This window comes from Labrus bergylta, chromosome 1 (assembly GCF_963930695.1).
Source record: "Labrus bergylta chromosome 1, fLabBer1.1, whole genome shotgun sequence".
Classification (NCBI taxonomy): Eukaryota; Metazoa; Chordata; class Actinopteri; order Labriformes; family Labridae; genus Labrus; species Labrus bergylta.
Window position 1 is genome coordinate 3,747,376 of NC_089195.1, and position 22,152 is coordinate 3,769,527.

The following is a 22,152-nucleotide window of genomic DNA, read 5'->3' on the forward strand; positions in this document are numbered from 1 at the left end:
TTGGTCCGAAGTAAGAAAACTAATTGTTTTAAGGTGTTGGGAAACTTTTATCACGTGGTGGTAAATGTTTTCTTGCTTTTTCGACCCACTGGCTGAACAAATAGATGAAGTTGTATGAGATTTATTACCATTGGGGAAGCAATTTGAAGACAGGGCAGGCTTTATAACCTTTTTGAGCAATTTATTGTTAAGGAATTTAAGACATAAATCAATAAAATAATGGTTGTGAAGCTCACCCGTACATTCTCGGATCTGGACTTGACATGACAGTCAACTTTTGATTGCACCTGGCTGCAGCATTTTTTTTAAAAAGTCCCCGGTTATACTTTCATTTTAAATCGCCTCATGCAAACTATGCATACAACGCTCGCTTCAACCCATATTAGCCAATGGTAGCAGCTCTTAAAACTGAGGGCGGTTTCTTCAGCCAATCGCAATTTGCGAAAGCGATGACGTAGCTCAATCATGGTAGTCTGATCCTTGTGTTTCTAAATCGTGTAGTCACTCTGGGAAACGAGCATAGCACTAAACGAAGAGGAGATTGTAGTTTCTGGTTTGTCGGAATATAACAAAAAACTATCACAATGGTAAGAACATCATAGAGTATATCATTTATGAATGGTTTTGTATTTAAAATTGTGCGAATTTAGTTCATAAGGCTCAAAGTTTTACAGCTTGGCTAAGCTAACATACAGACAGTTAGCATGCCGACAAGCGTTACAGTCTTTAAACAAAGTACATTAGTGTTTGTTTTTTTAGGTTATCACAGTTTTATATAACCATTTATTATAAATATAACTCTGGATAACGATACAGAACACCAAATCACACATTTAGCCGGGTAATATCCGGAAAGCTAAATGAGTAGCTTAGCTGTAACCTAGCTCACATTTATTCTACAGATATGTTTTGTACAGCTCCGCGACCTTACTCATCTTTAAATTATTATTATTTTGTACCAGAGGTAAACAAACTGTACTGATCATGTTGTGTTAATATTAGATTACGTGTAATCACTTTATCAGCTTGATTAGCAGAAGCCTCAGTGTTATATGATGTGTAAAAAGTCAAGGTGTGTGTTTGGTCCGCAGTGAACTCATAAACAGATCAATGTTTCAATCCACTTTGGTCACAATGACTTTATTACGTCTTTTTTTTTTTTTTCAATATTTTATTTGTAGTTTTTATCTTTTGATAAAACACGGCTCAGACATGTATATTCAAAAAATTGGTGATAAAAAAAACAAGTGAAAAGTAAACAGAAATTTCTTGCATAGCTGCCAGTCACTCAGTAAACCCGAATAGGCTGTGTGTCAAGTCTCATGAGAACAGGTCCGTGGTGGTAACAAGGTGAGTTTTCAACCCACATCAGCTTTGTCCAAATGGACACGAAATGGGTCCCAGATTGCCAAGAATTACTTTATCAAACTTGTCCTCAGGAACCTGAGTTTTTCCACTCGTATGGCTGACATCATTTCAGAGATCTATTTTTGAAAAGAAGGTGGGGAAGACGACTTCCAGTCTGTCAGAATGAGTCTCTTAGGGATAATCATCCCCAGTGCTCGGGAGCATTGCAGGGAAGACATGTACATGTACATTCAGTTAACTGTGAGCAGCCAAAGATTGCAACTTCAGCATCTGGATAAAAGAGTTTGTTATAGGCCTTAGAGTACCAGTCAAATATTTTGGACCAAAATCCAGTGAGCAAAGGACAGGACCAGAAGGCATGAGTCAATGTGTCCTCTGAAACTTACTATATTATGTAATTATCATTAAATATAACAAACGTAAGACAGATATCAACTGATTAAACTGTTAATGTTTACCACTTCTGTGAAGTTCTTATTCCTGCCTTTTGATTATTTTAATGCCATTACTTACTTATTACATTACCTTATGCGTAATGGAAAAGCTTCTACTTGTAATCTTTTTTATTGATCATTATAACTTATATCAATCAATCGATTGTCTTGACAAGAGGGCAGTAATTAAAGTGGAAAAATAGTTATTCAAGCTGTTTCAAGTCTAAAAACACCCATTGAAAAAATGTTTGTTTTGCTCTGTGTAATTGCCTTAACAATATAGTGATAGTCGTTCTTAAGAACTATTGCTAATACATTCTGCCAGTTGTTAATCAATTGAACTGACTTACCTATCATCTCTCTTCTCATCCAGTCTATTATGTCCTATAATGGAGGGGCTGTCATGGCCATGCGGGGGAAAAACTGTGTGGCGATAGCTGCTGACCGGAGATTTGGCATTCAGGCTCAGATGGTCACCACAGACTTCCAGAAGATCTTCCCCATGGGAGACAGGCTGTTTATCGGCCTCGCCGGACTTGCCACTGATGTTCAGACAGTGTGAGTGTGGTTAACCCCCTTGAATTGATTTCTCTCATTAAATTACTAATACACATGTATACAGTAAAATAGAATATAATGTACAATTTAAAAAAAATATTATTTGAATATACAAAATATAGAATAATGGTGTCAATGTGCAGATGAAATGTGTGGTGTGTGTGCATCATGTAATCACAGTTCTGTTTTGTTTAGTTCTGTTTATGTTTTTAACTGAGGAGAGTGGAGTTAACAGTCCGAACACAATTCTTTCACTACTTGGGCAATGATGCATGCTTTAGTTGAGGCTCCACCAACTGACAACACATATTTTATTTATTATTTAGAAAACCTGGAAATCAAAACCACTTTAATGATATGCGTCTCTGATGACAACCAGTGTTGAGAACTTGAGTAGTACTATACTGCTTACTGTTATGGGGAACTGTTGTCTAAATCTACAATGTAAGTGTAAGCTAGGAAATAAATAATTTTGTATTCTGTGCTTTCTTTCTCTTTTTGGAAACTGGATGTCTTTGCCTTGCATGTAGATCCCAGAGGCTTAAATTCAGACTAAACCTGTATGAGCTGAAAGAGGGTCGTCAGATTAAGCCCAAGACCTTCATGAGCATGGTGTCCAACCTGCTGTATGAGAAGAGGTGCGTGCACTGAATTTAACTTTAAACCATGTGAATGTAAGCAACACCCATGTGTAACCTGAAAGTTGCATAAAGACAAAATAATGTAGGCAGGCTTAGATACTCATATGATTGTAAATAATGTTGTGGTTGATATGTGATCCTCTCCTTAGGTTTGGGCCATACTACATTGAGCCTGTGATCGCAGGACTAGATCCCAAAACCTTAGAGCCCTTCATCTGCTCCTTGGATCTGATTGGCTGCCCCATGGTCACAGAAGACTTTGTAGTGAGCGGCACCTGCTCAGAGCAGATGTACGGCATGTGCGAATCTTTGTGGGAACCAGACATGGTAAGTAGTGGTCGAAGCTTTTGATCAATCTTATACATGTACAGAAGTTTTTACACTGAATAAATGAAAATGTTTTGATCTGCAAATGAATAGTCCCCTACTTTTGCTTATCCTTTGTGTAATAAGCATTTATGTGCCTATAGAACACATGTTGTATCTGGAAAATGGTCAGATCTAAGTATGTATGGAAATACTTCAGACTATTGTCACTCTTCTTTATACAAGTCTAGCAATTTTTAGAAGAAATGTATAATTTAAGAGGATTATTTTCCACAAAGTCTGAAAAACTCCACAATAGCAGCCATGTGTAATGGATTGGACACGTACACCAAATTAGTTTCAAGGAAAAGGTGATGATCATAAAAGTGTTCTTATTTGATCAAAGACACCATGCCTGTATGGATGCATTTATTTCCCATGGGGAGTAAATAAACAAGGCTGAAATAGCAGCTTTTCATTTATTGTACATCTTTAAGTCATTTGAGTCTTTTTGTAGAGAAAGAATAACTAGATACAGAGGAAACCTTAACATAAATCCTTAGGGTAAATAATGTAAGTATAGTTGGCACAGATAAGTTACTTCCTCTTGGGGCAGAGATTTCAACAGGTTTAAACTAGGGCTGTCAAGCAGTTCAAAGTTTTAATTGGGATTACCGCAACATTTCAGGCTTTAGGCTTTTATTTAGAATTCAAACAGAGTGCTTTAATTGTTGTTTTAATTCATTCAAACTTGCTTTTATTTTTAAAAAGACATTAACTTAACCACGGAAAAATAACTTGTAGCAGATCTAAAACTAAAGTCAAACAGCTCAAAGGAATGGTAAAAAGTGAACTGTATGATGTCATGAGGTGTATATAACTCTTGACACATCAGCTGAGCCGTCTTAAAAGTTTTCTAAAGTGAAAAGAGACATTCAAAGATGCAGCAGTGTCGTTCTTTCCAGCACTGTGACTACACTGCAGAGGCTTAGCCACAGTGTGTCTAAAGGGACAACATAAAGGGATAACATGCAATTAGTCGCACTTTAAAAAAATGTATGCATTCATTTCAGACCTTCATTCATTTTGATTAACAAGTGAATGCTGACAGCCCTAGTTTAAACATCCTGCCAGTTGTAACCTGATGTCAAATGATCTGATATTACACAGAGTAGTTTGGACATTTGAGTGTGGAAAAGTATGTACAGTAGTTGTGACCTGGAAATGTTTGAAATCTGGACAGAGTTTAATGCAGTGTTCATAATCTGCCCCATTGTGATCCGCGAGCTCTGCTCAGCCTGTTTGTGGGTACAAACTAGAAATTAAAAACACACCTCCCTGTCACAGTTTCTGCCTAGGTTCTTGTTATTCTTGCTACTGGTACTCTTCACTTTAAAACTGATGACTGTGCATTTGTTCAATGTGTGACTGTGCAGGAACCAGAGGACCTGTTTGAGACCATCTCCCAGGCGATGCTGAATGCAGTTGATAGAGATGCCGTGTCTGGCATGGGAGTGGTGGTGCATGTCATGTAAGTACCTTGATAACAAGAACTGTGTGCACAGGTTAGAGGGAATGTGTTGGCACTAAATGACAGCCTACTCTTTTCTCTGGTAGTGAGAAAGACAAGATCACCACACGAACCCTGAAGGCCAGGATGGACTAGAGCGTCTGCTTCTCTCTGCACTTCACCATTACAAATGTTTTGTATAAAATAATAAACAATGCTTGTACCGTCTTCTTTTTCTTATTCAATAAATGAACCCAGGTTATGACCTTGACTGATTGTATTGCTGTCACTGCTTCACTGTACAGATCTCTACGTTGCACATTTTGTAAAGCCTACAAGTTAAGTTCTGCACCAAACCAAGATCCCGTTCTTTACAACTGACTAAAAGTGATAGGAAGGGCTGTCTAAATATAAAACACTTTAAATGTCCTGAGGATTATCTGGATTACAGAAACTGAAGTCCAGTGTGTCACACTGCAGAGAGAATCATTTCTCCTCCATTTGCCATGCTTTCATCCAAGATATGTTGTCAAATCTTGAAAAAAGGAAGATCATTATTCAAGTCAATTCACATTTAGCTTAAATTTCAAATGTAAAAAAAAAAAAAAGTAGAATGGTACTCTATTCATTCTACAAAATTGAATATGTTTATGGCAGTAGAGCCTGACCTTTCAGACCAGTGTTGAGGTGTTTTAAGAGGGGAAATTTGCAGCTAATATAAACTGGTAGCCAATATAGATTTTTACTAACACTGAATATTGCCTTTAATGGATTTTTTTTTGGGGGGGGCTTTTTGTGCCTTTAATGCAGAGATAGGACAGTGGATAGAGTCAGAAAACCAGGGAGAGAGTGGGGAATGACATGTGGAAAGGGGCCATGGCTGGAAGTGAACCTGGGCCTACTGCTTGAGATGAGAGTCTCAATGCATGGGACGCGTGCCCTAACCATTGCGCCACCAGCGCGCCCGCCTTTAATGGATTATTGGTCAGATTTGCACTGATTGGTCTAAGTAAAGGTACTTAATAAGTGCTTAAGGTGTAACTTTATTAAAGATTGATTTTATTGTGCGCTCTCAGTTTGATGGCAGAGTGCTGCTACATGTGCTGGACTGTTAGTAGTACTTTAAAGAACTTCTGGACCAACTACTTGATAACACATTTTTAAATAACCCCAAGCATTGATTTGTACGTGCTATGTTCTGTAATGGGGGTTTCCATTTGGGCTTATACTAGAAAACATTTGTTTATAAAGATATATCAATGATAGACCTTCTTTGATCTCTTGTCAGTCTGTGTTGTAATTGGTCCGTACAAATAGAATGTCTTGAGCGGCTCAGGGGAAGCTGTCAAGCCTCTTAAAAAATAAACCCGTTGATGTCATGAGGATTAGCCCAACTTGGGTTTGGGATGGATCATTTTTAAATCATTTTTTTTCAAAGCAACTTTTAGGAAGTTCTGATTTCAAAGAAATCAGAACTTCACAGACAACTCTTGAAATTCACTTTCAAGAGAGTCAGTCTGGACAATAACACCTCTGCAATTTGAATTTGTATTATTTATTTTATTGTAAAAACAATCAGCAAACTGAGTTAATGTGATAATAAATCTCTTAAATGTCCTTTTTATGAAACCTGAAACACACATTATTGTTCAGATTTTTGAGATAATGGCACAATCAGAAGTGTTTTGCTGTTTTATAAGAAACCCTTAGGGTCCATTTACTCTCTTTTTTTTGTTTGTTGCATCAACACGTCTATCTCGTGACTTTTGGGTCAGTTGTCACGGAGACAGCTTTGATGATATCACATGCCATAAAAAATAAAGTCACTTAATGAAACAATCAGAGTCCAACAACAAAAACAAGATAAAACTCCCTTTAATATGCAATGAATCATTTTCAAGTAACCTTTTTTTTTCTAATGTCTGTTGGTAACAAAACAATACTGTATACAAACACAAAATTGCTACATTAATGTAAACAAGATATAAAAATGATCCTTATGGTAATAAAACAAGTATTTGCTGCAGAATTCCCCTTTTTATGTGAATTTTTTTTTCTTAGACCAACCTCCACCAAGCTCACGGTTAAATTTAAAAAATATTCAAAAACAATATGGCAACGTAACATTCAAACACCAAGTTTTTTTTTCCTGTTTTTTTCTTTTCCGTTTGTTTTCTTTTTCAGTTTTAGTCAAAACAGTCAGACGCTAAGTTCAGTGGTTTTGATGTTTCAACGTACTGGTGGAGTCTCATGTACACATCAGCCATGCATTTTGATATTGCATTCATTTACGTAATACACCATTATATATGAATGTTTTATCCCCTGTTGTTCCAATTTGTCAGCAGTAGTTTGTATTTTTTTTCTGTTGTAACAGAGAGAGAGAGAGAGAGAGAGAAGTCTGAAGGCGACCGTCAAAGAGTTTGTCATGCAATCTGACCATTCAGCATCTGTGTGAGTTGTTTACATCCGCGTGTGTGTGTTTGTGTCTAATAGAAATCATAAGAACAACATCGACATGAACAGAAACCGAAGAGACTCTACTAACGAACTGGTAACTCGTTCAAGGCATTAGTGAGACAGTTTCCGTGCTGGCGTGAGGAGTAACAAGGTGGCTGAGGCGGGTCAGGAGGCAGACATTTTCTTTTTTTAAATAAAAGGGAGATTATCAGGATGTTCCAAACTAGCTGGGGGGGGGGTTCATAAGTTTTCCTTGCGGTGGATGAGGGAGGCAGGGAGATCTGTGTGGAGAAATTGTAACAGGCTCAATGCATCCTTCCTGCCAGACTCATGCTGGCACCGGGAAGATACTGATATTTAAAAAAAAAAAAAAGAACATTTAAAGGACATAGAGAGGCAGGGAGCGGGTGTGGGGGAAATAGACAAAGAGAAATAAGTGCGTGGCGTTTGACAGATCCATGACAGGAAGTGAAAGGCTGGACTTGGGGGAGGGGGAGATGATTCTATGATAGGATGTTGGACATGAACTCGTAGAATCGTTTAGAGTACTGCTCTGGGTTCACTGTCGAGATCTCGGCTCCCGCCTGAAAAAATAACATCACAGAAGACAATTAAAAAGATGGAGTGACACAAATGAAAAGTGTTATGTGCATTAAAATACTCCTCCAGTCCTGATTATTCAACCACACAGCTAAAAAAAAAAACCTTAAAGGGAACACTTAAATCACACATCTGATCATCTTGATAAATTAATTATTCAAGTTTTGAAAATTTTTACAGATGTATTTTGTATAATTTGAAGTCAATGGAAACCAAATTCATCAACCCACTGAGGGCTGGATTTAAATGTGACGTTCATCTGCTCAGTTTGAACCTGCTCTCATCTGTGTAATTATTTTTCTTTTCCTGTTCTCTTCTTCTTTTCCTCCCTCTTTTTATGATGGCCACATTAACACCAAACATTTTATTTTATTGTTTTTATATATATATAAATACATTCTTTCCATTAATGCTGACACATATATTTATTTTCTTTTGTTTCTGTTTATTTTTCTACTAATAAAACTCAGCCACTCACTTTAATTCAGCCACTCACTTTAATGCATTACACTGCCACACACACATTCACACTTTTCTTATACACTACCTCAATTTACTACTTGACTTTTATTATATCTACTTTAATTGTATTTGTCTTTGCTAATGTTTTGCGTATTTTGATTTTGTTTTGTTTTGCCTGTTTTGCCTGTTTTTGTTTATTTGCCGTCGCTTTAATTGTCATGTCTATGTGCACATTTTTGTTTTGTACTTGTTCACCGTATCACAATAAAAAAATAAAAATGGGCTGCCAATTTTGGTGTTTTTTAGGGTAATGCCAATCGAGCGACCCTGTGCTGGGCAGTGAGCAAAGGTTCTACAACTGAACATCAGGGCCTCATGCCACCCTCCAGTGCTTCCTCGCACAAAGGAGCAGATACCGGTCCTGCTGCGGGGTCGATGCCCTTCTAACGCCCTGACTACTTAGCTTTTCTTTGTGTAACTACTGGTCTCCTGGGGTCTCCCCCATGCTCTTGAGAATGTGCTGGGAGACACAGCAAACCTCGCCAATGGACGTGCCATGCTGGAGCAGCTGGACTACTTGTTGCCACCTGATTGGGCTGCAGGTACCACCTCATCCTACCAGCAGTGACAAGGACCGTGGCAGAATACAAAAACTAGAGAGGAAGAAGAAGGATAACGAAAGAGCAACACATGTGGCGGCCACATGTGTTGCTTTTGCCTCTCCACTGTACCTGTTGTCACTGTCATTTGAAGCAAAGCAGGAGGAACTGATTCACAATAACTTGAGCTTCACAAAATGGACAGATTGATATCCATGAAGTTTAAGCCTCAGTGTTATAATGTGACCATTAAGGGCTCCTTTAAAGTTTTTGAGCAGTGCATTTCAGGGCTTGTACATAAAAATAAATAAATAAAATATAAATAGATCATCATGAGAATATAAACTGATATATCAATTCATATTTTCATTTAGATATTTTATTTTCAACAGAATCTGTGAAAAATGATGATGAATTCACTGCCCTTTAATCTAAGAATGAACTAAATGACCTGAAGTTGTCAGAACTCACTACTGTCAAAGAACAAATGAAAAGGAACAAGATCAAAGTCATCTTGGTCATTGTGTTTACTGCTTACATTTGGATTAACAATTTTAATTAAGTTGTACCTGCTTGTCCTTGTTTTCATATTACAGTCTAGTTCTACGCTCAAAAAGAGACATTTAAGTATGTGATTTACTGAATTGGGAAATCAATTATAAAAAGAGTCAGTGAATAGGAATATTAATCCTTGGAGATAACAATTATATCAAATATGTTATAATCCCTTAATCCTTCATATATTAAATTGATCTTTTAATATTTTAATTATTGTAACTATTTAATGTAGACATGTTGAGCTTATAACCTTAATCAAACACATGCATCACAACATTTGTAGTCTTTGTTGTGTTTAAATCCCCCACCACTAGGTGGCAGTGTTGTCAACTAGCATCAGTCAATTAAATCTTCCACTTCCACATAACAACATTAACTTATGAAGAATTCAACACATATCAAACACAGGCTGAGTCATGAGGAGGGGAATAAATCCTCGTATCATAATGTAACCCCTTCATCATGATGATGATGACATAATGTATCACCAGAGTCGAGCAAATACATAATTCTCATTTTCTACTTCTATAGTCATCATGTTTTTTTTGGTAAAGACCATTTTGGGGGCCACTCTATTGTCCCCTCTTTTCCCACATAGCCCCCAAGTGTGAAGGAGACTGCTGCAGTCTTGACACTCACCCCGTGTTTCACAGTTTTGGCAGCATGTGCAGCTTTTTTCTTAGCGTCATAGTGCGTGAGGATGTCAATGATAGCCATGAAGTATACCTCCTTCTTCACAGCACCTAGGAAAAGAAGAGCACATCACAAAGCATTACCTACCACCTGAAAGTCAAAGTGACCTGCCGTCATGGCCTCATTTCTTTGGCGTGGCTCTGTGACAAAGACATTTCTATTATTATTATTATTATTGTATGACAAGATTTGACCACTCCTTGTCTGTTCCACTCCTTAGTTTGAGGTTTCTTTAGTCTGCCTGGTGTAAATATTTCAGCTTAACTGTCTTCGCTTGCAAAAGTTAAAGGGTTAGGGTTTATTAATCTACAAACAAAGACAGGTGGTCATGTAATCAGCTCTCAGTGTGTAATATATAAAGCTACAGCTAAAATCAGTAAGTCAGAAAGTCAAAGACCACCCTCACTGTCGTGGCTCTTGATTGCGTAAACGTCCACAGAAGGGTCGAACTCCCCGGGGCCGAAGAATCCTCCACAGTTGAGAGGGTTCCCGGGGCTGTCGGGAGGTGTGCCGAAGGAGCCGGTGAGCACCCCTCCTCCCATCCCGTCGTTCTCGTACTCCTCCTCCTCTCCTGTGCCCTCCACGTCCATCTCCTCCTGCTCTGCCCGGTCTACATCATGGATGCCTACCAGAAGACTGTAGTCCATGATCTTAAGGGTGGCCAGGAACTGAAACATACACACAATAATACACAGAAAGCATCAAATGGAAGGCTTTGTTGTCTCTGATAAGGTTTTCACACAAGAAAAAAACTCCTGAACAACTCCAGATATTTCCCGAATGTGTGAACGCAAACAGCATTTTTTTTTCTTTTTCTCTCACACTGGTCTTGGAATCAATAAACTTTATCTTTACTAGTATGGACGTAGCCTTAGTGTAACGCCTTCCATTGTCAGAAATAAAATTCATCTTTTACATGTTAATGTAGAAGACAACAATGAAAGAAACACCCAAAATATTGTGGAAAACTGATTCTCGGTTGCTCATATTTATTATTTTATTAAGTGTGTTCTGATTGGAGCCTGGTTGTTTTTTATTAGAGAGAAAGTGTCCACATTGCGCTTTGAGGCTTAGCGATACTGAAGCAGTTATGATGAACTGGACGTGTCTCTAACCTCTACATCCCGTTTTAGCTTCTCCAAAAAGTACTTCTTGTTCTCATCTCCAATCTGAAGCTTCTGGCCTTCATTCAGGAAGTCGTTGTCTTTAAAAGTGGGGAGTTCTTTAGCCTAAAGAGAGGGATATTAAATAGGTATAAATAATGGTTATCAACATCAACTGTAGACATGTGGGGTATAAATATTACAAATAACAATTCAAACAGTCATGCAAACAAAGACAAAGAGACATGTTCAAAATCAAACAGTTCTTATCTTTTTTTTTTTTTATACATATTTTTATTCACATCCGATAATGACAGGCAGGTATTAAAGCATGCAGTTTTTTATTTTTTTAAACACAAAAACACACCAAATAAAACAGTACTGAAAGTAAAAGAAGACTATAATCCCCCCCACCCCAAACTGGAACACAGGGTACCACTCCTCCATTTACTATGTTAAAAAAAAGAAATAATAATAAAAATAAGAAGAAAACTTCTTTGATTTTCTCTTCTATGTAGTATCCGGTCAAGTTTGAAGTTTAGCTAAATACATTAATACTGGATCCCAGATGCTGTGAAATTTGTTTCTAGACCCTCTCAGTGAATATTTAATCTTTTCCAATTGTATGAAGTGCAATAAATCACTCAGGCACAGGGACGCCTTGGGTGGGCTCGATGACTTCCAATGCAGTAGTATTCAAAGAGTTCTTTTCTGACTGAAAAAGATGAAGTCTTATTCCATCAGAGACATTTCCTATTACACTATCAGAGTATGCTTACACACACAAACAGAGTGATGCTGGTGTAAAAAGGTACCACTAGAGAACATCTGCTTACTTAAGACAACTTAATTTAGTTTGCCTCTTACGGTGAGCTGAGGGCATTTATTTTGGTCCCATCATGTCAGCAGACATCATGCACAGAAATAAAACTCACCTTCTCCTTATCGCTGGCTTCTCTAGAGACCGTAGAACCCTTAACAAAAAAAACAAAGAGAGAAAATAAGATTAAAAATAGAATCAATTGAAAGCAGCTAGAGATACATCAGAAGCACATTACCCAGTGTTACTCAGACAGTTTCTCTTTGAATTGTCAATATTGGATGGGTAAGGCTGTGTTCTCAGGAGAATACAGCGCAGGAGAAGAGGAGGCTTGTGCTATGAATGATTATTTTAGGAGAGAGTAAAAGAAGCAGTCAGAGGACCATTTGCCAAATCTACTGGTTTGGAAGTATTCAGCACAAACCCTGAATTCTTCTTTAATGAACAATATCTTTAATCTCTCCAGTGAATTTATAAAGTGGACTTTGAATTCTCAATTTCAAGTGACATGAGACGTCCATCTCGTCCTTCTCAGAAGATATCTGAAACTCAACAGATTATTTACATTTCAATGAGGTCACTATTCACTCAGTGTTCAGCGAATGCTATTTCAAAGATATTAAGTTGTTTACACAGAGCATTACTACGTCTTGATTTGAATGATTAATGAGGTTTTTCAGCTTCAGATGAAGAACAATGGGGGAAGTTTTACTTTTGAAATAAAGAGCAGGAGCTCCTGTTACACAAGTGTAAAAAAAAAAAAACCTAATAAAAACTGCCCAGAAATATTCCTCAAGGTAAAACAACACACTAACAAAACAAACAGTGAATACTATAACCCTCTGGGAGAAGATTCAGATTCCCTCAGACCAGACTGATGTCCGTTTAATATTCTGAATAACAGGCGATGAAGGATGATGTGCCAAGGGGCCGTGCAATATGTCAAGATGTCGCTGCTGCAGGAAGGTTTTTTTTATGTAAATGTGAAATTGTTACATTTTCATATGATCTCTATTTATTTACTTTTTAATTATCTTGCAACTGCTGGACAGCGTCCAAGACAAATGTCTCTTTAGGGACAATAAAGTATATCTGATCTTATAGGTTATAACACTACCTAAATCACACACGCCACATCCTTTAAAGCATCTAAATTACAGTATATCCTAATTTCTACAGAGGACCACCACAGATATGACTCTTTTCTCCCACACATTATTTTCACTTGACTGAAGCTGAAGCCTACATTACCCAGAATACCACTCAACCATTGACAGTTTGGTCAGAGAATTCGATATTGCATTGTCACCGACTGCCACAAATACCTGAAAAATGTTTCCCCTCACCGTTATAAAATAAACTTTTGTGAGGCTCCTCCACCTGCAAAGGTCGTGTGTATCTATTTCTATGAACACTTTTAAAACGGGGCGTTTATGTTTGTAAACCTTTTCTAAAAGCAGAAGTGCTGATTTAATATGAGTGACCTCATCGTAACCTAAGTCTAGCGTACTCACAAGCAGAACACCACTGCACATGTTCAGTGGGCCACGCTGCCAGAAATAAACCCTGAAGCAAGATGGCTTTTTTTTTTTGGCATATACACTCAGCTAATAATTCTAAGTGATGGCATATTTTAGTAGGGCATCCAGATCTTAATCATACGTCCCTTGACTTTGATTTCCCCTTATTGCCCCTTTTTTTAATTATAGCATCAGTTTCACTGACGCTAACAACACAGCTTCTAAAGCTGCTTCAGCTCATATGACTGAAAAGTCCAAGACAAAGAAAGACTCTTTTGTTTTTCTTTTGAATCAGGATTATACAACATTGTACACGTCTTAAAGAAATCCATAATGTATATAATGTACATGTTTTACATCAATAATGTGTGAACTTGGTGTGAAGTCATAGCTGTTGTGAGAGATGCCATCTAACTTCAAACACATCCTACCTTCAGGTCATATTTGCGGTGTACGGTGAGCCGATGGCTGAATACATTCCGGGTCACCACCATGTACGTCTCCACGCCGTCCACCGTTAGCCTGTACATGCCTAGGAACTGAGGGAGCAGCGTGTTGCCATGACACTCAACTATAAACTGGAGGCAATCAGGAGAGGAGAGCACAGAGTGAAACATTAAGTGTGGGAGTGAGGAATCAAATATACAGTATGAAAACTGATTAATACTGGAAACAACACTGCTCAACAGTCACAGTGTTTCTACACTCTCGCTTCATTTTCATGCATTTGTGACTTTGAATTCAAATGAAGGAACTGTAACCCTTTTCACAGAGCACAGGATCTATAAAACTGAGCATGTATTGATTACATGGTTAAGTCCAGTAGTTATAAACCTAGGCTCTTTTTCTCCTTCTACTTTGGGGTATATAATAATAGTAGGTAAGAACACTTCAGTAGATTGCTTTCACCTGCAGCCTTGAAAGGTGCAATCATTCTTGCCATTTAATCCTTGGGGATAAATGTGCCCATCAGAGTCCTTCCATTAAATATGTTTTGGGGTTTTTTTGCAAATGAAGTTGTTATTCCAAGTGTCTGACAATAATAACAGATACACTGTTTTGTTTTTTGTTTTAAAGTAAAGACCATATTTTTAAACACCACCAGACTCCATTGACAATAGAAGTTATTCTACCTCGCAGAACACAAGTCGTTGCTCCATGTCTGCTTCAATAACACAACATCTTAACTAACTGATGCAGCAGTATTCAAGCAAGTCGTGTATTCTTTAAGGGACAACTTTCTCAACTCATGGAGTCCTGGAGCCTCAGGTGAGAGCAATGTAATGGCTTTCTGATTAAAAAAACAAGAGTTTCACCTATAACAGAGAGATCCTTCTCTGACAGGATCCTTTATTTTTAGCTTTTATTTAATATTTTTTATTTTTATATTATTTATTGCATTGTTAAGGAGAGCTTGGAACACAAAAAAATAATTGGCAGCTATGACTGTTTTACCTGCTATGTTGTGCATTTGACGAATAAAGATAACTTGAACTTGAACTTATGTAATTAAATTAGGACACGTGAAGTCAAAGTATAAGCCTGTCATTTAGCTGAACAAGCACTTTTAGAGTATGGACTGTGTTTTCAAACATCATTAATCACATTACTGATTCAGAAATAATCTGCCTTCTCTCTGTGTCTCTGTGCAGAGGTGAGAAGGACTTCTACCTGGTGATATTTCTTTAAGATGTTGTGCATCTCGGCGATGTCCTCACTGGACACTGTTTTGATTACAAAGCGGTGGTCGTAGCTGGACAGGAAACGGTTGCCAAAGCGACCCTGCGTGTCACTGTTAAGTGGAGCACTCCTCGTCAGAGAGTTCTGCAAAAAAAAAAAAAAAAGAGACAGTCCAGATACATTCATATGGCCTTTTAATTCTTTTCACTTCACTCATAAACATGGGTTTGTATCTTTCATCCAGAAGTGATTCCTCACCTGGTAGTCCTGGTCATCGATGCAGAACCTCTCCCTCAGGTTTCTGAACACCATCGGACAGTACTCTTTGAACTTAAAGCGACTAGGCAGGTTTTCTCTGACAGGAGAGAGAGAGAGAGAGAGAGAGAGAGAGAGAGTTACACAAAGTCAGCTCAGACAAATTCAGGAAGAACTATGTATAAAAAAGGTTTGCTTGCTTCTCGTTTCTGATATTGCATGGCTCAAGCAAAAACACTGTAAGCTGAATTTGCTGCTGTCGGTTTTCTGGATGACACTTTTTTTCCAGCAGACAACAAACCAAAACATGAGGCATTTAAATCTACAAATTAACATTTAAACTTAGCATTTCAAACAAGTTTCATAGTAGTTAGTGCATCATTTTGAATCCTTCTTTCGGGGGAGTTTCTTCATGTAAGCTGGTTCTCAAAACAAAACTTTAAGCGTGTTTTTTTTATCCATTCGGATGATTATGTCCTTCTACTGTCATCCTGAATCCATGTGGAAAACAGTGCACATTGCTTTTATAAAACAAGAGCATCATTGCAAAGCAAATTATGGCACAAAAATCATTTGATCTTGATTATCTTGATTTTATAATCATGTAGGCCAGAAACTGTGATTGAAACTCAGTTTTGATTATTCATCGGGCTCTACCCTGCAGGAATATCTCACACATAACTTATGAGTGAAAAGAATTGTTAAAGGCAAGATGTCATGAAATAATTTCACATACATCCACGTATGAGGGAATTGTTGGAGCAGACATAAAAACATTTTGGAGAGACGGCTGGTGCCTCTAACTCGGGTGGTCAGTTGACCCATTTGTTTACACCCTGACTACAGATTGTGCACTTATTAGATAGAGCAGATACTGTATACGCTGTGATGTACCTACTTGTTAAATAGGTGGTTGTCCACTTTGATCTTACTGTAGGCTTTAAAGTCATCTGGCATCAGCATAACTGGTACAGGCACGTTACTTAACTCGTTCACCTGAAGGCGAAAAAACAAGAGAAGGAAAAATAGTTAAGATCAGACGAAGAAAACAGCCGATACATTCAATAACAAACGGTATATTTATTCAGGAAAATAAGAAACCAAAGCTGCAATATTGACTTTGTGATTTCAATATGGGAACAGTTTGCTTAAACAGACGCCTACGCAAAGTACTCCACTGTGCAGCTCCAGTCAAACATACGGAGATGTGCTTTACATGTTGTGCCGTCAGGATAGAATCCTGCACATGTTAACTCAACAGAATAGATCTATGAGTACACGCTGTACCTCAATGTGTACAAACAGTACGTTTTATCAGCCTCATGTAACCCACACACATCCTACCAAAAGCCTCCCAAAAATACAAGCACCAATTATTTTCTGCATCAAATGAGTTCTTCTTGCTACTGCTGCGAACAAAGTCCCTGATTCTGGTCTTATCTGCTGGGCATGCAGAGCAACAACAGCCCACACTAATGGTCTCTCTCTCTCTCTCTCTCTCTCAGTTAAACAGACATTGAGGGAAAACATTGAAGCGCTAACAAGACAGCAGAGAGAAAGTTGAGTCAAAAAGCCTTTAAGGAACAACAGACATATCAACTACAAATAGTAGTTTGGAATAGAGGAAGAACATACTTTCCTTTACATATGGTAAATGTTAAGCGGATTTGATCTTGTATAGCACTTCTCTAGTCTTCAGTTCTGACTACTCAAAGCGCTTTGACTTCTCACCAACCCATTCACACACTGATGGAAGAAGCTGTTGTGTAAAGTGACCATCAGCTGCAGGAGCTTGGGATCTAACCGCCTACCTTGAGAAAACGACCGACTCTGCCACTGAGCCACAGCTGCCTGTTGTGAAATATATTCTCGTTTTGAAGTATAACTCCAGTAATTATTTTTAATGTAATAAAAACATAACACCCTAACTTGTTCGTTTTTTGGACGATATTATTGTAAATATAAAGGCCTATCACAGATGCATTAGTATGTGTAGTATGTGTGTGTGTATGTTTCATATTCTGTTTGCAGACAACAATGCTTGAAGTACATTAGACATCGTGTCATTATGAAGCCAACGCCAAAACCTGTTAACAGATTTTTATCGCACATAAATAAGTATTGGGGTCAAAAACCCCACAACATGGCTCAAATGTTGAGTAAGCTAAGTAGCATATACACACACACACCATTGAGAAAATTAGCAGCCAATGAAAAAAAAGTGTATTTTATTCCACAAAGTTATTATTCATACATTTAGGATTTTATAAAGTTTTATGGGAAAAAGGTTTAAGTAAAGTCACATAGCCTCCTTAATGTGCCCGGGGAAGCCTACATTAACTCAAAGGAGTGCAGTGAAATGATTCAGTGAGAGCATGTCGTTATGTGTTTTAATGTTGAGCCTCTATAAAAACACAATCGGTCCTTAATTGTTAAGGCTTCTTTTAATCATGCTGAATGGACTCTGAAGTTGAAGCTTGAATAGACCTGGCAATTATTTACTGACATTAAAATAATCGGCCTCACTGAACTTTCAGCATCAAACGGGTGTTGTGTGGTACATCATGAAAACACCAGCAGACACTGTGTGGACGTGAAGTCCTCCAGCTATGAAGCTCAGGCACAATTAAATATGCATCCAACTTCTGACTGAGAGAAGAGGACTTTGATGAGGAGTCTGTTTGATGTCTTGAAACGGCTTCCCACCCACACCTCAAATCACAGGTTCTGAGCACTGCATCCACACACCCACTGCCAAAGTTCACCCACTGAATACTGCAGTGATAACCGTATCATTAGCTGCCTCTTTAATTCCCTGGTCGCATCCATTTCATCCACTGTGTCATTTCTTTTAACAGGGTAGTTGACATTTGAGGTTCTTGTTTCATTGAGAAATCAACAGAATGCAAATCCACTGACACAGTGTCAAATGTGCTGTGAGTGTTGTCACTATCAGCAGGTTTGAAAGTTAACTAAATGTCGGTCTAAATCCATCAGGGCAGTATGACCCTATCACAGAAATATGTTTTCCAATATGCACCAGCATGAAAACTGAATGTACAGAACACATCATGCAGAATAACTGCTCGACATGATTTACACATGAAGGTATCACTTGTTTTTTTCCACCAGAGACTGCTTTAACTTTATGATTTCAAATACTCTCAGGACTGTGAGCAGCATATGTAGAAGAGCGTCACAGCTGGGACAATATTAGGCGACTCCAATATTGTTAAAATAATCAAATAAAGTTATGTGTTCAATAAGCAGCCTTCTGAATAATCAGATCAGAGCAAAATTGTTCAAAAGTCCACATAGAATTATTTTATTCTCACTCCAGCTTGATAATTCATAATATCGATTGTCTTTTATTTTGAGAGTGAAACTTTCCCTTACATAGTTAGTATTGTGTCATTCTCAAAAATTAAATATTGGTCAATATCTGGTCGATTTGATCGATCAGAACATTGCTGATGATTAAAAAATGTACTTAATATAACATAAGGGAACCACAAATACAGATTTAGTTACCTGACTGAGGCAAAGAACTCACACTGCAGATAAAAGTTAGCTGCTCCTTCTCCATTCAGAGTAAAAAGACAAGTTTCAACTCTTGTAGTTTCTACTTTCTACCTATTATTATTATTTATTTTATTTAACTGACGTACATATGTTTGATTTTTAACTTCTATTTTTATTTTTAATAATTATATTCCTGTTTCCTGTTTTCTTGAGCTGCTGTAACGCAAAAATGTCCCCCATGGGGGATCAATAAAGTTTATCTTAATCTTTGACAGCCTCTGGTCACACCTGAGAGGCTGCTTCAATCAAACTGTGCAACAGTGGGTTTCTGACTTAACACTTACTAAGTGTATTGCAAATTGGGCAGCAAGACCAAACTTGCTGGTTCAGACCCACTCTATCCATCACTGGTGTCCAATCTGCCCTTCACAGTGCTTTTCATAGCCACAGGCAGCCTCAGCCAAATGTGAATGCGATCTATTTGTTTCGACTCTATTTATAGGGGGAGCTGATGCCATGGGATAAACTGCAGCGATTGAATGCAGGCTGCAAATACTAAGCGCAGAGCAGGTTTATTGAAACAATAGGGAGGCTGCTGCTGCTGCTGCTGCTGCTGAAAATCAGTGTAACCTGCCGCTCCGGCTGCCTGTCACACCCCTCCCACTCCATGCCTGCACTACAGCTGCAGCAGCTCACGACTTGGCTGCAAAACACTTCTTCACCATCAATGATTTATGATGCCAGATTGTTTACGCTCTTGTTTTGTGTGAATATGCACAACCCTGCAATGAGGATGCTTCTTTCTTGTCTGATAAAAGCTACAGGGAGTGGAACAGATAGGCTTTTTAAATCCCTGCAAAACGCAACGCTTCAGGCAACAAGAAACTGCGGCTAGCTACCAAGCAATCACTTAGTTTAATACACCGACAGCTCAATAAGACTTGTGTCCACAATAAGCACTAAAACACGGCGACTATCCTTAGGAATAGACAAATAGTAAAGAGCATCTGAAAGCATCAAAGCTGAAGTGACAGATGAAGGCTAACAAGCTAGCATGCTAGCTAAATCAAAACAGGAGCATAAACAAACCTGCTCACAGGCACACAACGACACACTCTGCACGTACTCACCGTGTGGTTGACACCCCACATTAAAACGCTGAGAATGGGTTCACTTGCACGGAATAGTTTCACTTTCTGTCCTATAAAATGTTTCTTTTTCGTCTTGGTTTTGCTAGCGCTGATGGGCGCTGCGCTGGTGCAGTTGGATGACATGTCTTGGGGGGTTTAGGGTCACTCACTGTCGGTCAGAGCCTCCACACAACAACAGAAAATGTGGAAAAGTTAAGAGGGTTTAAAATCTATAAGTGCATCGTGCTCGTCGTCCAGCTCGCAGCGAGTCTCAGGTGTGTTGTTGGGAGTCAGCGGTAGAGCATTTTGTGCCGTCACCACCCTTCCTCCTCCTGCAGGCCGCGTCGGAGTCCAGAGAGCAGCTAGCCGGCCATCAGGCTACACAGCGCAGCCTCTCTTTGTGCCCGAAAAAACAACCCTTTGGCGGTCAACACTCTCCACACCGCTGCCCCTCTTCCATTTAATTTCTGCACTTAAAAAACTGAAGTGATGCTGTTTCACTTGTCAGTGTGTAATCCCATCATGATGCGCCTGAGATTGTTGTCAATCACCGCCAACCGAGCGCTGCGTTCGGGGTCTCCTCAAGATGGCGTCCCCGCTTACACTTCACAGGCAACAGCGCCCCCAGCAGGCCGCAGGCAGAACTGCAGGGGATTCCACATCTCACCTTGACCACAGGCAGGACCTGAACCAGGATTACTCACAGGACAGGAATAGTAAAGGCTGAAAGGCTGAGGCTTAGTCCGCTCAGTGCATCCCTCTCTATGTATTATAAGTCAAATGCCAACAAGCAAGTCAGAAGAAGTTAAAGCTGGGGACAGGTGCATTACTTTTTTTTGTCTCAGCTACTTTTTGACGATTTGGACACACCAAAATCTAAATATCTAATGCGACTTAAAGAGTATTAAATGTGGAAAAAAAGTTCCAAACTTGTCTGATTTGGATGGAACTATGATAAACTAAGCACAAAGCAAAACATCCAGATTTCAATCTTTATTTTTTCTCAAGTGGCAGAATTTTAAAATAAGGTAATTTCACAATATTAGATAATTATCTATGCCAGTAATCTTTATGTAGATTATTTATGTTTGTATTTTTTAAGTGGAACACAATTTTGTTGAGTAAATGTGCACATCAAATGTTTTTGTCTTACCATCAGTAAATGTGCACCTCACTAGTATCACAACTATGTTACTTTTAGTTATTTTATATGTAATATATGTGTTGTGTGATATCTAGTTCCTGTTTACATTGTGTGGGTGTATTGGCATTGTATAAATATTGTGTTGGTGGGTTGGCGCATGCAGCTTTAGTATTTTTGAATGTGTCTGTGTTGGACCCCCTCGAAAACAAGGTGAGTCATCCCTCAGGGCTATACTTCAATAAATTCACTTATTATTTTACAAATATTGTTGAATTATTATGTCTTTCAGTATAAGACAAAATGAAGAGAACAATTTCCAATGCGCAACATTTTTTGTACAAGATTCAACATAATAATACCTGACAGAACACTTTGAGCTACCTTCAAACACTGACTTTTACACACGCTTTGCAATGAGACTTAGAAGTCAAGAAACAAAGATCAAATTGAGATTTGATAAGTTCAAACGTTTGGGACATTATGACAATAGTACAGCTTTTGATTGTACCACATAAATATATATCTAATTAGTTATTGCAGCTAGTAATGTATTTACCACAGGGTGCTTAAAACACAAAACAATGCACTACAGAGCACCTGTTTCAGAATCAGAGTTGGTTTTTATTGCATTTTTTTAAAGTACATTTACACATACAAGGACTTTGTCTTGGTTTATTGGTGCAAAAAACAGTTAACAAAGGAAATATAAAATTTGATTACCACTACACAAGTGTCGAGATCATTTCATTTGACTTAGCTGTGTGGCTAAAGTAAATTATGTCATTTTGG

At 38.3% G+C, this 22,152-nt stretch overlaps 2 protein-coding genes across 3 annotated transcripts; one reads left to right on the forward strand and one right to left on the reverse strand.

Moving 5' to 3' along the window:
* Positions 1-428: 428 nt before the first annotated feature.
* Positions 429-5,088, forward strand: psmb3 (proteasome 20S subunit beta 3). Its single transcript, XM_020652282.3, has 6 exons — positions 429-587; positions 2,176-2,360; positions 2,891-2,998; positions 3,151-3,328; positions 4,744-4,838; positions 4,925-5,088. The coding sequence occupies exons 1-6, from the start codon at positions 585-587 to the stop codon at positions 4,971-4,973; spliced, it is 618 nt and encodes a 205-aa protein (XP_020507938.1). The 5' UTR covers positions 429-584; the 3' UTR covers positions 4,974-5,088.
* A 1,588-nt stretch (positions 5,089-6,676) lies between these two features.
* LOC109997706 (phosphatidylinositol 5-phosphate 4-kinase type-2 beta) lies at positions 6,677-20,819 on the reverse strand. Of its 2 annotated transcripts, none has more exons than XM_029280866.2 (10): positions 20,220-20,819; positions 16,466-16,563; positions 15,571-15,667; positions 15,304-15,456; positions 14,064-14,210; positions 12,228-12,266; positions 11,305-11,418; positions 10,590-10,857; positions 10,136-10,239; positions 6,677-7,861 (listed from the first exon to the last, which is right to left on the reverse strand). In XM_029280866.2, exons 1-10 carry the CDS (start codon positions 20,361-20,363, stop codon positions 7,781-7,783), a joined length of 1,245 nt encoding a protein of 414 aa, XP_029136699.1. In that variant the 5' UTR covers positions 20,364-20,819; the 3' UTR covers positions 6,677-7,780. The 2 variants fall into 2 exon arrangements, with proteins under 2 accessions (XP_029136699.1, XP_020507937.1); XM_020652281.3 differs by having other exon boundaries at positions 10,596-10,857; positions 20,220-20,818.
* Between the last annotated feature and the right edge of the window lie 1,333 nt (positions 20,820-22,152).